Source organism: Saccopteryx bilineata, chromosome 4 (assembly GCF_036850765.1).
Source record: "Saccopteryx bilineata isolate mSacBil1 chromosome 4, mSacBil1_pri_phased_curated, whole genome shotgun sequence".
In the NCBI taxonomy this organism is placed as follows: Eukaryota; Metazoa; Chordata; class Mammalia; order Chiroptera; family Emballonuridae; genus Saccopteryx; species Saccopteryx bilineata.
The window spans coordinates 242,493,832-242,510,111 of record NC_089493.1 but is presented as its reverse complement, the minus strand read 5'-3'; the positions used below and the strand labels follow the sequence as shown (position 1 = coordinate 242,510,111).

Here is a 16,280-nt window from a genome sequence, read left to right as displayed (position 1 = left end):
GCAAAAATCCTCTTCAGATTTTTTTTGTTTAGCAAAAACAGGCACTAATGTAAGTCTTATATAAAAGTGAAATGGCATAAAACCAATTTTTGAAAAGTCGGGATATCTGTAATCAAAAAGACAATAAATGTAGGTGAGGATGTGGAGAAATTGAAACCCTCAGACATTGCTGGTGAAAATGTGGAATGGTGCCACCATTTTTGGAAAACAGTTTGGTAATTCTTCAAAATGTTAAACACAGAACCACCCTTTTACCACACAATTTCATTCCTAGGCATATATCCAAGAGAACTGAAAACACATCCATACAAAATTTGCTTACAAACGTTCGTAGCAACATTATTCATAATAGCCAAAAAGTGGAAACAATTCAAATGCCCATTAAATTATGAATGGATACACAAGATGTGGCATAGCCATACAATAGAATATTATTTGGCAATAAAAAGGAAGAAAATGTTGAGATGCTACAACATGGAAAAATCTTGAAAATATTATGCTAAGTGAAAGAAGCCAAATATTAAATGCCACATCTTGTTTTGTTCCTTTTATGTGACATGTGCAGAATAGCTAAAACTATAGAGACACTAAATAGATCAGTGGTTGGGATAAATGAGGAGTAGCTGCTAATGAGTATAGGTTTCTGTGGGGGTGATGAAGATGTTCTAAATAAGATAGCGGTAATGATTGCATAAGTCTGCGCATAGACTAAAAACCACTGAATTGTATATGTTAAGGGTTAATTTTAAGGTATGTGAATTTTATCCCAGCAAAACTTATAAAAATATATTTAAAAGATTACTTGTACAGTGACATGATAGAAAGCCGTATTTTGGAGAAAACAGCTGGGCTGGAGTGTGCAGAATGATTTGGAGTTGAGGCATATCATGAAGGCCTGGCCATGGTTCTAGCAGTAAAGTGCAGAGCAGTTGAAGACAGGGCTACATGACTGGGAAAAGGAGAGGAAGAAGGGAACTGAAAATGACTCCAAAAGTATTAGACTGGAAACTGTGATTCCATTTACAGAAATTTGCAAGCTGAAATGAAAGCTGGTTTTTGGGTGGAAAGTGATTAAGTTCAGTTTTAGACATGATTTATGGTGACAGCAAGACTTAATGAAAGTGTCTGTCTGGTAGTCACATGAAAAAACATTAATGGGTTTAGTATTAAACACAAGTAAGGGTCATGGCTAGAGATGCTGATTAAAGAGCATTTGCTTAATGAAGGAAAGTTTGACCTCAAGTGGCAACTGTACAAAACAACTAATGATGGCTGGGAGAGGGAAGTTGACTTATCAATATAGGCCACTCCTCATGCCTCCACAGGTCCCTGTAGGAAAGCTGTACCATAGTCACCCATCCACTGGCACTTTGTGGACTCAGAGTCTAGGATGAAGGCTTTCCCCTTTCCTCAGATCTTCTGTCTCCCGTCAGCTTGGTACAATGCCTGCTGAACTGCCTCCTTTGTCATTAGGTCTATGAGACAGTCTAGTGTATTAATTATTTCTCTGCACCTTTTGGTCAGATGCTGCAACATTTTCCAGCTAAAAGACAGTAAAGGAATGATGCTGTTTTAGCCTCACAAAGCGCTCCATAAATAATAGTGGCAGGCAATTGGAATTCATTTAATTGAAACATGTTATCCAAATTTTTAAGGCATCTATTTTATGCATCTATTTAATGTACATTTTTCTTTTTCCTCATTAGGAGATTGACCATCTGCAAGTACTCCTGGGAGGATTTAAAACTTTTTTTTTTTAACTCCCTTGGATTTTCAAATCCTTAATCTCCATTGATTATTTTCCATTTTCATAGATAATTTTGACATAGTTTAAAGAAATCTGGAGAACAAATGAGTAAAGATTTTTGAAAGACACTCTGAATATTTAAAACAAGATAACACAGATACTAAGTTTTGGGCTCCAAAACATCTTATCAGACCGCAAAAAGGTTTTAGAAGCATCATGTGATGCTTGCATAAGTTAGTCAATCTCCACTAGGAATTTCCCACTGATAATGTCTAGGGCAGGGGTAGTCAACCTTTTTATACCTACCGCCCACTTTTATATCTCTGTTAGTAGTAAAATTTTCTAACCGCCCACTGGTTCCACAGTAATGGTGATTTATAAAGTAGGGACATAACTACTTTATAAAATTTTTAAAGCAGAGTTACAGCAAGTTAAAGCATATAATAATAATTACTTACCAAGTACTTTATGTCGGATTTTTGCCAAGTGTGGCAGAATAAATCTTTATAAAACAACTTACTATAGTTAAATCTATCTTTTTATTTATACTTTGGTTGCTCTGCTACTGCCCACCGTGAAAGCTGGAATGCCCACTAGTGGGTGGTAGGGACCAGGTTGACTACCACTGGTCTAGGGTATTGATGCCAAATGATTTTAGGTTATTAGAATAACTAGGATGTGTGTGAGGCCATTCATGAGTGTGATTAATGAGACAGACACACCACAGGGGTGCTTTGTTAATGCTTGAGTTATATTTGCAGTTGGAGAAGGCTGGGTTTTTGTTTGTTCTATGTGTGAAATTTTTTTTCTACATGTGAAATTTAATCTGAAAATAGTTTTCAAGTATTTTTTTCTTAGAAAATTTCAAATACAGACTAACCAAATTGTCTACTGAATTTTATCTATATTAAAGCACTAAGTCATTGGGTCTAAAAGCAATGTAGCCAATTTCATAGCAATAAGGTAAAGACCCAGCATGATGGAACAGATTTCAGTTATCAATTTAGGGAGGGATCCACTGCTAACAACTCACGGTTTCTAATCCCAGCCCAGGGATTTCAAGATAACTTGACAGAAGAGTTGTGGTGAAAGGAAAAAAGTTCAGAAGTTGAACTTTGGTTCAAGATTGCATCAGAGGCCCTGGCTGGTTGGCTCAGTGGTAGAGCGTTGGCCCAGTGTGTGGAAGACCTGGTTCGATTCCTGGCCAGGGCACACAGGAGACGCGCCCATCGGCTTCTCTACCCCTCCCCCTCTCCTTCCTCTCTATCTCTTTCTTCCCCTCCCGCAGCCAAGGCTCCATTGGAGCAAAGATGGTCCTGGCTCTGAGGACGGCTCCGTGGCCTCCGCCTCAGGCACTAGAATGGCTCTGATTGCAGTAGAGCATCGCCCCTTCCCCCCCATGGGTATGCCAGGTGGATCCTGGTCAGGTGCATGTGGGAGTCTGTCTGTCTGTCTCCCTGCTGCTTCTCACTTTGGAAAAATACGAAAGAAAAAAGAAAACAAAAGATTTCATCAGATAGTTTAATAGTGGTCAGTTTTGGGGCAATATGCTTCTCAAATGTAATCTCTATGTTCTCCCTCAATTTTTTCACTTCCTAGTTATTATTCAGTCTACACTAATCAAGCTTCTATACATCACTATCATTTAATGAAATTGTTCCTCTCAAGGTCATCTCCAAAGTCAAGGACACTTTTTTTTAATTGATTTAAATTTATTGTGTTTACATAGATTCAAATGTCCCACTGAATACATCCCTCCCACCCCTGTGTTCCCCTCAACATCCCCCTTGACCCTCTGCCCCCAATGCCCTCCCCCCTCTCCTCCAGGATTTGCTTTTCTGCTCTCTATAATGCTGTGTTATGTATATATAATTTCATTAATCTCTTTCCCTTCTCTGATCCCATCCTCTCATCCCCTTTCCCTCTGTCCACTTTCCCTCTGGTCCAGTTGATCCCGCCTCTGCCTCTATTCCATTCTTTAGTTCACATTGTTCATTGGATTCCTCAAATGAGTGAGGTCATACATGATATTTTTCTTTCTCTGCCTGGCTTATTTCACTTAACGTAATAGTTTCCAGGTCCATCCATGTTGTCGCAAAAGGTAAGATTTCCTTCTTTTTCCTGGCCCCATATTAGTCCATTGTGTATACATACCACAGCTTTTTAATCCATTCGAAGGACACTTCTTTGTTGTCAACCTTTCTGAACTCTCAGCAGCATTCCACATAAGTTGCCACTTTCCTTGAAACACTCGTCTCTTGGCATCTGTGATGTCACATCTTGAGCTTTTTTCTTCCTCAGTGGATGCTTTCTCTTGATCTTTCTTGCTGGTTCTCTTCCTCTACCCTATCTGGAAATATTTGAGCATTTCAGTGATGAGTCCTGGAACTGCATCTTTGTTTGTACTCTCTCTCTCCCTGGGGTGATTTGATGTGGTCTCTCTCTCTTTTTATTTATTTTTGAAAGGGGAAGAGAGAGAGAGAGAGAGAGAGAGAGAGAGAGAGAGAGAAGAGAAGAGAAGAGAAGGGAAGGGAGGGGAGGGGAGGGGAGGGAAGGGAGGGGAGGGAGGGGAGGGGAAGGGAGGGAAGGGAAGGGAAGGGAGGGGAGGGGAGGGAAGAGGAGGGAAGGGAAGGGAAAGGAAGGGAAGGGGAGGGAAGGGGAGGGAAGGGGAGGGAAGGGGAGGGAAGGGAAGGGAAGGAGGAGGAAGCATCAACTGCCATATGTGCCTTGACCAGGCAAGCACGGGGTTTCGAACCAGTGACCTCAGCTTTCCAGGTCGATGCTTTATCCACTGTGCTACCACAGGTCAGGCCTCCTTTTTTTTCTCCTTGAAATTTATTTGTTAAAAAAAACAGATTGCCTGTCCTGTAAAGTTATAATCTGCATTTGCTGATTGAATCTCTGTTCTTTCATGTTAACAACTGCTGAGATGGCTTCATGGGTGGTATTGCATTCTTCTAGCAGAAGTTATGTTTTGGTTGCATGTCTTTTTGTGAGATTAGTAGCCATTGTGCTTTACACCTAAATCCATTACTTTATTAGAGGTTTCATAATAAGGATATTCTAATTCTATCAATTTATCTTCATGTATTCACAGGAATATTTCTATAAAGAAGGAACTTTCTTTTGTCTACTCCTCAGCTTAGCTAGTGGCAAGGTTTGTATAGGATTAGATTTACCTTTTAGAAACAAATCGGATTGTGTTTCTAACCCTGTATAAAGTCTTCCTGTGTCATCTCCATTCATATGGAATAAAATCTATGGCCCATGCACTCTGCATGGTCTGGCTCCTTCATCTTCTTCTTTAAAAAATTTTTGATTTATTTGAGAGAGTGAGAGAGAGAGGAAGGGAGAGAGATAGAAACATCAATCTGTTTCTGTCTGTGTTCTGACCAGGGATTGGACCCATAGCTTCTGTATATTGGGACAGCGCTTTAACCAGCCAAGCCATCCAGCCAGGGCTCCTCCATCTGTTTTTTCATCATGTTCCATTATACTGTTTATCTTTTAATTTACATTTAAACTAACTACAAAACTTGAAGTTTATTGAAATTTATTGAAAAGATGAAACCCTTTTCTGCCCCAAGATTCTTGCCCTTGCTCTTCCCTCAGCCTGGCCACCTTCCCGGGCTGGCTTCTTCTTGACCTTCACGCTGAAATGTTACTTCCTCATCAAGGTCTTCTCTAACTGCTCCATTTAAGGAGCCTGCTATCCCTCATCACAGCTCCTGGTGAATTCTTTTATAGCACCCATCGTAAGCTATAACTGTCTTCTTTATTTTTTAAATTTATTTATTTATTCATTTTAGAGAGGAGAGAGAGAGAGAGAGAGAGAAAGGGAGGAAGAGCAGGAAGCATCAACTCCCATATGTGCCTTGACCAGGCAAGCCCAGGGTTTCGAACCGGCGACCTCAGCGTTCCAGATTGACGCTTTATCCACTGCGCCACCACAGGTCAGGCTGTCTTCTTTATTTATGAGTCATTTCCCACAAGTATGCTAGCTCTGTGAAAGCAAGGATTTTTTTCTGTCTCATACAACACTGAATCCTAAAGCACAACACAAAAACACAGTAACTACACACAGTGGGTGCTTTTCTTTTTTTGAACGAATGCCACAGACTTGCCAATCCTGCACATCCTCACCTATATAAGTGGGATGCAGGGACGAGCTAGGTGATTATAGGATTTCTTCCAAGTTTTTAATGTTCTCTGAGGACATAGAGACCAAGATAAAGATCATCTAGCGAGATGCTTCCTGAATTCTTTAAGTTGGGGCACTTGGAACAAATGATGTCTGTGAAGGTGCAAGTCATTGTGGCTTCCCATGGGCTCCCGCCTGGGATGTAGGCCTGGCCCAGACCCGAGAGGAGCGTCGGCTTGGTGATGGAACAGAGGGACACAGGAGTTGGGGAAGGGAAGGCATTGCTAGACTCATGACGGTGGGAGAGGGGTGTGGGCTTATAGATTTAGGGTAGGAAATTCTGCTGAGTGTATACTTTGAGGGCTCCCTGACTTTTATGACCTTCCAGGACTTAGAGGGCTAAGGACTTCCTGTCATTGCTACATTTTGAAATACTCCTTTCCCCTGAAAAATCACCTTTTCTTCAGGAAATCCACCAGTTTAGCATTATTTCAAAGCATTCTCCTTTTTACAATGCAAATACTTTGGGCTTGGTTGAAAAGGTTATGAGTATTTTTCACCTTTGTGTGAATTAGCTTAACCAGACTGCTTTCTTCCTAAAATCTGAGATATCAACGTTTGTGTTTAGGTTAAGAGAGTCAAGGCGGAAGGAGGCAATTTTGAAGTTTGGGTCCTGTGTAGGTGGGAGGAGGACAGGCCAAAGCAGAGTGGCTGCTGTGGCAGGTAAGGGTGGCTTGGACACCCTAGGAGTGGACTGAGGTCAGCCAGTCCCAAAGTTGCAGTCTATTTCCTTAATACTGAAGGTTCAAGCCTTTTACCCAAGATTGCTTCAATTAATCTGTTTATTACCAGTAGAGGGTACCGAGGAGACCCGGAATAGACTCCCTGCTGTGTAGAAATCCCTGGTCAGCAGCCGCACATAGAGGGACCAGACTGCCCTGACAACAGGAAGGCAATGTCAGTGTGCCTACAGCGTGCCAGTGGTGCACAGACCCACCCACTCACCCAAATAGCAACTCCTCCTTTTCCAGGACTGCCGCTCATGGCCTCCTCTTCTCCCAGAGACCAGATGAGAAGAGATTAGCCTTTAGAGAAGATAGGCCCAGGAAGGAAGAGGACCGAGGCCCCAGGATACTGGCAGGTTGGAGAGCAGGTTTTCCTCCTCCCAGACTTGCTCCCTGATTTTGATAAATCCCCCTGCCACATCCTGCCCATCATTCTTGATAGGAGCCTACTCTCTGCTGAAGCAGAACTTGGGGAAGCTTCTCTAGAGGGATCATATGGAAGCAGCCATATTATGAAAGGATTTGTAGGCATGCACAGTTACACACTTGATAAATTACAATGAGCAATAATCTTGAGACCTTTTTCTTATTACATTGGAAACATACTTGGGACTTTATTCCCCATTAGTGTGTTGAGATGCTCCTTGCATTTCTGATTACTTAGGATAGTGATGTAGGTGCATCCTTGTCTGTAACAATATCTTAACTTTCTTGATTCCAGACTAAGAGGGGAAAAAATCACAAAACATTTAAGTTATAGCAAAACATCTTCATTTCATGGAATCTTAGGTTAGACAGTAGTTGATCTGGACTCTCCCTCATTGCATGAAACTCTGAGTACCACTGGTTTTCGGTGTGCCCCACCAGCCTTTAACATATGCTTGAATACTTTCAGGGTTGGGGATCACTTCTACTCTATACTCCTTCCATTGACAGACAATTTGTTGTATTTCTTTCCTTAAATTAACATTTAATTATGAGTTATCATTAGTCTTTATTATCCCTCCACAGTCACACAGAAGATGTTAGATAACTCTTCAAATAATTAGTTATTGTGTATCTGTGAGATCTTCTCTTTAGGAGTCTGTAAGTTCTCCAGTTCTCCCACCTGTTCCTGGAATCTTTCTCCTCTCCAAGCCTACTCCCAAAGCTAATCTCATGGGTTTTGTCCTTGGCCCTTTCCTTCCTTCCCTTTTCAAGAACTTTGTTCCAACCCCTATCTCTCTCTCTGGATCTCCAGGGTTTCCCTTAGCTACAAACTACAACTATGTCTATTCTACCTTCTACTCAACAGTGCTTACCTGTTCTAAGAAACTATCCATCTCCTGATTTCCTGTCACCCTCAAAGTTATGGAAAGTATAGTGTGTTGCAGAGACCATGACTACTCAGAGAACACATGGCGTGCACCAAAGGACCTAGGGGAGACTGCCTCACAATCCCCTATATAGGTTTCATGGGACGGCCCCAATCCCCAGTCCTTATGGTATTTACTGATACATACAAATAGACACAAGGACAAGAATGAAGAAGTCAGGAGGGCGAGCTTCTTTGTAGCAGACAAAAGGATAAGGGAAGTAGTTCAAATAACCCCACCTACTGATTAATCAGAATTGCTAATTCTATACAGTTGTGCTGTGTTTAGCAGGGTACTGCATTCTGTACTTTCTGTCAGTGACACCACTGTGGCTTTTGCCTCAGGGTACGGAACTGTGTCCCTGTTCTATGTTCCTATTCAGGGCCTCTATAGTAGTGAATGGTTACCAACCCCATTCCTACATTCCTGCTTTGTAGAAATTTATGTTGGAAGGTGTAAAGCCAGTAGGCACGGCCACCATCACAGCAGCCTGCAGGTTCGCATTGGATTCTGACAGTAGGTAAAGAAACAACAGAGCCAAAAACTGGTGGGCCATCATCTTTAATCCTAGCTTGCACCTGGCGGGCAAGTAAAAACACACACTGGGCTCCAAAACCCACTCACATTCAGTGCTCACAAAGCTACTGACTTATCCGAGTTTCCTAGAATCAAAGGTTTCTAGCTCACCAGACTTATTCACCTCTGTTTCCCATCTCCTTCCTTCTCCCTGTACAAACTCTGCACAAACTGGCTTCTCACTCAACACTCCGCCATCTTGGCTGCTTCTTCTGGCCTCCTCCACGTGGCCTTTCTCTGCTCTCCTCTCTGCTCTCTCCTCTATGATAATCTCAGGAACCAAAAGAGCAAACTCTCGTTCTGCCCCCATTTTATAGTGCAAAAATCAAAACCTTTAATCCAATATACAAAATAGGGAAGTCTCTAATACAAAGTCACTTATCTGGGGCATGATGGGATTGCACCACCTCACATCAAAAGGGGTGGGAAAGGCTTAGTCCTAGAACCAAGCCCTAGGCTACAAGGATCCTGCCTGCCCACAGCTCGCCCCCAACACACATTAATATCACCACGTGGACTACGAGCCTCCACGTGGGCAGCGCCATCTTTAACAGAATGAGCATAATATATTTTATCTGCCCAACAGAAGGACATTAATGTCTTTGAAATGGACTTTTTATTAGTTTTCAGGCTTCCCCTCCCACCCAAGCCCACTCTGTAGCGTAGAATATTGATGCTGCCTCTTCTGTCTTGACATCTCCCTTAGACTCCAAGGCTCATAGTTCTCCTAGCTATCTTCCTATTTCTGTAACTGGCTTTCCCCACCATTTCCTCTTTTATTCTTTTGGCTCCATGAAAGGGACCTTCCTTAAGATAATGTCCTCAGACCACTTCTCTTTTCTCTGTGCTCTCTGCCTTGGCAACCTTACCTCATTTCATGGTTTCATTCATTATTCTAATAGAGATAACCCCAAACCTCCATCTCCATCTCAACCCTGGCTTATCTCTCTGGCTCCATTTTAAACTTCCTGCTGAACAGCTGAACATCTCTACTTAATACCAGATACCACTTACAACTTGTGATATCCCAAACGTAGTTTCCTCCTTCACCTATTTATTCTCTGAAATACCTATTTCTCCTCTGGAATCCCCACCACCACACATTTTTTGGAGGACATTACTCAAAATTCTGTTCAGACAAGTTCTAGATCTACAAGTCATTTAAAAAAAATTTTTTTTAAAGATCTTATTTATTGATTTTAGAGAGCGGAGAGAGAAAGAAAAGCAGGAAGAACAGGAAGCATCAATTCTTAGTAGTTGCTTCTCATAGGTGCCTTGATTGAGCAAGCCCAAGGTTTCAAACTGGTGACCTCAGTGTTCGAGGCTGATGCTTTATCCACTACACCACCACAGGTCAGACTACCAGTCATTTTTTAATTATTCTTATTCCAGCACAGTTTCTGTCTACTCTCTTTTTATAGAATCTCACATTGTCCCCTCCTGTCCATTTCTGTTGCCCCAACTTAAATCAGGCCCTTGCAGCCTCTTGCTGGACTGTTGAGGTAGTCCACTTGGCATGTCCATTTTTCACTTGGAATTTACAACATTTACTGCTGCCAGATTGTAGTGGAATTGCATTTTATGTGGCGGTTACATATTAAAGTCATTGTTTAAGAAGAAAATCCCTTATAGTCAACATCACTCTGAAAAATGCCTTTTATTGTCTATAAAGTAGAATTTACAGACATATTGCTTCTTAATAAGTTTAACACTGCCAATTTTTCCATCTCTTTTGGAACAGATCACTTTTCTTTTGGTTGAATACCAGATTAAGTCATCTGCTTGGTTTTAGAGGCCATCTAGTATGAAAAATGTTTCTTTAAACACCTCAACTACTTTTTTTAAAAAATGTGTTTTTTCAAACACTCAACACTAGCCTGTTTGGATTTGTGTTAGTTCCTCATGAGTGTGATACAAATCCACTGAACTATCCAACAGCACAGCTCTGCTCTTGTTATTTCTGTGCTCAAAAACATGTCGTGGCTCTCCATTGCCTATCAGAGTCCTGTTTCTTTAGCCTCACACTCAGAACTGTCCATGATCTGGCTTCAGCTAACTCATCTGATCCAGGTTCCATTCTAGATGAATCGGCCCACACACGCTTTGCACATTCCAGTCTCCATCTACACTTTCTCTCAGCAGTCCCACTGCCTGGTGGGATACCTTGTCCTTACTCCCCATTTCTGCTGGGTTCAGCCATTCTTCTTCTTCTTCCTCATCTTCTGTTGCAAGAAACGGCATGCAAACAGAGTAATAGGCACCCAGACAACTTAATGGAGGAAGGAGAATTTATTAGTAGCCGGCAGAGCATGTGAGACTAGTAGCACCAAAGCACAAGCTCCCTGAAGTTAGATTTCTTACATCTTATATACCTTTTACAGGGTCCATGCAAGGGGCACATGATTCCTTTGTCTGAGGTCCCACATGCACCTCGTGGCTCAAGGTGGGGCAGGGGAGTTTCAGCAGGGCAGCAAGAGGGAAGAGGTTTCCAGACCCCTGGCCCTATCTATTTACAGATCTTGTTTTTCTTGTTAGTATTGTAAAAGTCTCCAGGAGATCAATTAGAGATCTATAGGATGTGGATAATCTCTAATGGGCTGAGCCAGTCATTCCTGCAGGCCCCTTCCTTGGCATTCTTCTGGTTTCTCCCCTCTCACTTCCTCTTCTTTTAATTGATTTTAGTGTGTGTGTGTGAGAGAGAGAGAGGCAGGAACACTGAGCTGTTCCTGTATGTGCCCTGACCAGGAATCGAACCAGCAACTTCTGCACTTTGGGACAATGCTCTAACCAACTGAGCTATCTAGTTAGTCAGTCAGCCTTTCTTTAAAATCATCTCATATGCTGCCTCTCCTAAGAGTCTTTACAGAGTCTTCTCCAACCCGGCCCAGCCAAAATCTTCTTCCCAACTGCAGTAGATCTTCCTGTGTACTGCTTTTATAGCAAGTATCATTTTCTATCTAGAATTTTCATTTTTATTTATGTTTCATGAGACTATAAACACTGTATGGGCAACGTTAGTGCTTGAGTCTTTTTTATATTTTGATATTCCTTCACCTCCTTCTCCATCTTCAAGTACACAGTTCTCAACAGGTTTTTTCTTTTTTTTTTAATTTTTTTTTTTTTTATTCATTTTTCTGAAGCTGGAAACAGGGAGAGACAGTCAGACTCCCGCATGCGCCCGACCGGGATCCACCCGGCACGCCCACCAGGGGCGATGCTCTGCCCATCCTGGGCGTCGCCACGTTGCAACCAGAGCCACTCTAGCGCCTGAGGCAGAGGCCACAGAGTCATCCCCAGCGCCCGGGCCATCTTTGCTCCAATGGAGCCTTGGCTGCGGGAGGGGAAGAGAGAGACAGAGAGGAAAGTGTGGTGGAGGGGTGGAGAAGCAAATGGGCATTTCTCCTGTGTGCCCTGGCCGGGAATCGAACCCGGGTCCTCCACACGGTAGGCCGACGCTCTACCGCTGAGCCAACCGGCCAGGGCATCAACAGGTTTTAATGAATAAGAAAAGAATGTGGCTTCCCAACCCCTTCCCAATCCCACCCCAATCCTTTCCCAGTGGAAGTTTCTTCCTGGCAGTGCCTCAGAAGGTGGGTAGGACCCGGGGCTCCAAAAAAGGGGCAAACTCTCCTTCATCCCAGGAGTGCCTCCATCAGCCACTGAACGGGGAGGCAGTTGGGCAAGAAGATATATGCAAATGTCAAACTCTCTGCTCCTTTTTTTTTTTTTGTATTTTTCTGAAGCTGGAAACGGGGAGAGACAGTCAGACAGACTCCCGCATGCACCCGACCGGGATCCACCCGGCACGCCCACCAGGGGTGACGCTCTGCCCACCAGGGGGCGATGCTCTGCCCCTCCGGGGCGTCGCTCTGCCGGGACCAGAGCCACTCTAGCGCCTGGGGCAGAGGCCAAGGAGCCATCCCCAGCGCCCGGGCCATCTTTGCTCCAATGGAGCCTCGGCTGCGGGAGGGGAAGAGAGAGACAGAGAGGAAGGAGGGGGGTGGGGGTGGAGAAGCAAATGGGCGCTTCTCCTATGTGCCCTGGCCGGGAATCGAACCTGGGTCCCCCGCACGCCAGGCCGACGCTCTACCGCTGAGCCAACCGGCCAGGGCCTCTCTGCTCCTTCTTAAAGAGCAAAATAAACATCCTACTTGATTTTAAAAAAACAACAACAAAAAAAGACTGGAAGTTTACAACACAATGGCTTTTTCATAGAAGTCTTCAGGAAATGCCAAGGTCTGTCATTGGAGATGGAGACAGTTTGTTCCTATTGTGTAGAAAGAGACTGAGGAGGCCTCAGCAGGTCTGCAGACTTCTGTTTCAAAGGGTCAGACAAGTTTCACTGCATCTCAGGTTCAGTGGGACTTTAACCTCTGCAGAGAGAAAATCCCTCCCCACCATGTTTTTTACTCCGAAGGGGAGCTCTGATTCCCTGAGTCCGCTGGATATTAACAGCCCCTTAAACCTTTTCTGATCTGTACTGTGAGCCCCAGAAATAGAAATCGAGCTCCGCTCAAATGAGCAGTAAGATTTTAAGGGAAGTCTGGGAGTTGAAGAGGATGGAAAATGTAATATTTTTAAGGACGGTCTGGGGGTTGGGGACGATAGGGTAGTTGAGTCTGTCTTACATATTGCAAGGGATAGAGCACCTTGATCTTTATCATGGACATGCAGAAAACGTAATCAGCCCCCGGCGACAGAGAGAGAGTTGGATAGAGAATTTATATCCTCAGTGTTGATTTTGGACAGATCAGGGGAAATAACCGCCCCACACTCCTGTAAAATCTTAATGTACCAGAAGAAGTGCACAGCGTGGCCTGATGTACTGTGTGTTCAGATTTGTCTTAACTTTGAATCGTGGAAAGTGAAGTGGCTTCCAAAAGGGAAGTTTTTTGGTTTTGATTTTAATTTTTCAGCACAATTACTCAGGTGGCTTTTCCTGTTTCTCTTCTCCCTTCTGGACGTGGGTCCCGTAATCACTAACGTGGAGAGCTCTCCCGGCACGGTCTCCTCTGCTCGGCCTCCTGCAGGGTTTTTTTTCCCCCTCGTTTCTCTTTCTGGCCCCGCCCCCTCCGCGCACCCCGTAGCCAGCAGCTAGACAGCTGTGTTCAATCAGAAACCACTTACAACTCCAGACGATTCAAAAGGGAAACTTCGGCGTGAAGTGCAGCCACGCTCGGGCTCTCTCTAGCTTTCTTTCCTTCCCAGGAGCCCGAGGAGTGGATCTTCCTCGCCCCGCCGCCCGGGTTTCTTCGAGAGCTTGACGAAGACCTCTGGGGTGCGGGATCCTGCTGGGAGGTCCCCCTCCAGCCTGGCCATGAGGGTCGGCGAGGCACCGTAGGAGTGGGGAGGCGGCGCCGAGGGTGGCACTGCCCTGGGACCGGGCGGTGGGCGCGCGGGCGGGTCCCCGCGCCGGCTCGGCCGCTGCAGTAGCTGCAAGCGCGCCACGCCACCCAGACTCCTGCAGCAATGGCTCGTCCGTGAAGCGAGCTGGCTCTGTTCCTTTCATTTGGGCTTCACCACTGTCCTGGGTGAAAATGGCTGTCTAGACTAAAATGTGCCAGAAGAGACCAAGCAGTGGTTATCGAGCCTGTTAAGCCGAACTCGCAAGCTCCGAAACCTGGAGGAGGAGGAGCTCAGCTCCGAAAAGTGCAGTCATGAATTCTGGAGTTGCCATGAAATACGGAAACGACTCCTCGGCCGAGCTGAGCGAGGTAAGAAACAGCTGAGGTCGGGAGCGCTGGGTTTGGAGGCATTTGCTTTTCGACAAACCCACCTCTTCCTCCCAATCTCTCAGCCCCCCCCCCCCCCCCCCCCCGCCCTCCACGCCACCCGCCTCGCACTCCCAGTCTGGAGGCAGCGCAATTAAAGATTAATAGATTTTCTGGATCTTGTTTTAACTTGTAGTGTTACTCAAGAAATGACCTGAACTGGCTTGATTTCAGTCTGAAACGAGTGGTTTGAAAAAGAAACAAGCTGTCGCTGTCGAAGCGTTTTACTCTCTGCGGTCTGAGTCCCCTGTCCCTTCCCACCCATTTCCCCCAACTTAGGTACAACATTCCTTTTCGTATTCGCAAAACACTTGGAGATCCCATCTGAGTTTAAATCGTGTAACTAATTTGGGGTGGGGGTGGGGGTAGGGAGCTTATTGGATTATTAAATCTACCACTTGGCTCCCACGTGTGACGCGTTTGGTTAAATTCAGACAAGGTGGTCTCTTTCACGGCGGAGATGAATGACCCGCGCTGAGGGGCGTAGGGAGGAAGCACATCAAAGCCGCTTAGAACTTTATTTCCTGACCGGGACTGGACTCCTGAGTCTTTGAGGCAAGTGCATTTGCAATTCCTGCCTCTTACTGTAACATATCCACTTGAGTGTTTGAGACCTGCTTTGAAATGAAAAGCTACATCAAACGGTATGCAAATATTTGAACTATAAGATACTCAAAGCCACTTTTTTGATGACTTTAGGGATGCCTGGGGCACATCCTCCCGCCCCCCAAGGCTTTGAATACCTGAAAAGTAGTGATGGAAACCTATAGGACTGGATGCTCAGAAGAGAGGAGAAAGTCTTAAGATTGCTGTCTGCAGCAGGAGGCGTGATGGCTGAGGGGTTTCCTCTTCGCACCATCACTGAGCCATTTCTGCGAGCAAAAGGAGAGTCATCTATGCTTGAGTACGGATGAAGAAAGAAAAAAGGGAGAAAACAGGAGACCGGTGTGAAAACAGCCTGAAGGCAGATAGAAATGATGTCAGATTACTAACCGTGGAGGAAGAATGAAAGTATAGAGTCCTCACCGATGGGAGAGGGCTGGTGCTGAGCAAGGGAGGGGGGGTGTAGACGGGGAAACCCGAGTCGGTGTGCGGCTGGTATCCAGCAGTGAATGCCCTCCGCCCCAGCCTGGTGCTCTAAGTGTCATACTGCTGTGCTGTGCCTGATCGGGCTTGGAATAGCTTTTTGAAGTGTTGGCCAAGTGAAGTAGAGGCGTTTCCTAATCCCGGTGCTCTCCCCTGTGATGTAGAAGATGGGAGATTCTCAGAGTAGGGCGTTATTTAAAAACGGGAGGTGAGGGAGAAAAGCCCACAGACCTAAGTGATTTTTGCCAATTTTAAATGTGGGGAGAGGTTCAGATTTGAAATAGAACCTGGGACCCTGCTCCATTACTAACACTACTTAAGGAGAAGCCTTTGATTTATCTACAAAGGTCATTTAAAAATAAAAAACTAAAAACATACATCTTGCAGAGTGGTTTGGCCAGGCCCTCACATCCTTTATTTCTTTCTGGCAGCTTTCACACTTTCAGCTGACCTGTGCTGTTCAATTACCTCTGTTTAAAAATGAATCACCTATTTGGGACCCAGGTGGCTAGAAGGCTGAATAGAGAGAGGACGCCTGGATTGATTTTAATAGTATTGGCATGGTCAGAGAGTACATTAGATGGACTATCTATAAAACACTCTCTGTCCTGTGCCTTGTGTGTCTCGTTTATTCACTCTTTCATTTGGCCACAAGTTTTCTAAAGAGTTGAGAGTGCTTTGTGACATCTGCATTAGCTGGAGCAATAATATTTCCGCATTACATGACATCAAGTTTTGTCCCTAAGGAAATAAGTTTCTGGCTCAACCATCTCGTTTACCAAATTTCCTTTCTTTTTTCTCGGACTCTCAGTCATTTCT

At 44.5% G+C, this 16,280-nt stretch overlaps 1 protein-coding gene and 1 non-coding gene across 3 annotated transcripts in view; one reads left to right on the top strand and one right to left on the bottom strand.

Annotated features, from left to right (window-relative positions):
• Positions 1–16,280, top strand: part of MCC (MCC regulator of WNT signaling pathway) — a 550,138-nt gene that overhangs the window by 201,768 nt on the left and 332,090 nt on the right. Inside the window, exon 1 of one of the 2 annotated variants that reach the window (XM_066274074.1) lies at positions 13,695–14,318. The exons of the other annotated variant lie outside the window; for it this stretch is intronic. Coding sequence (XP_066130171.1) covers positions 14,262–14,318 — 57 coding nt within the window. The 5' untranslated portion in view covers positions 13,695–14,261. Of the gene's footprint in view, positions 1–13,694; positions 14,319–16,280 lie in introns of those variants that run through there. 2 annotated transcript variants of the gene reach the window in all.
• Positions 12,012–12,087, bottom strand: TRNAG-ACC (transfer RNA glycine (anticodon ACC)). Its single transcript has one exon. It is a non-coding gene; the product is annotated as a tRNA-Gly (tRNA).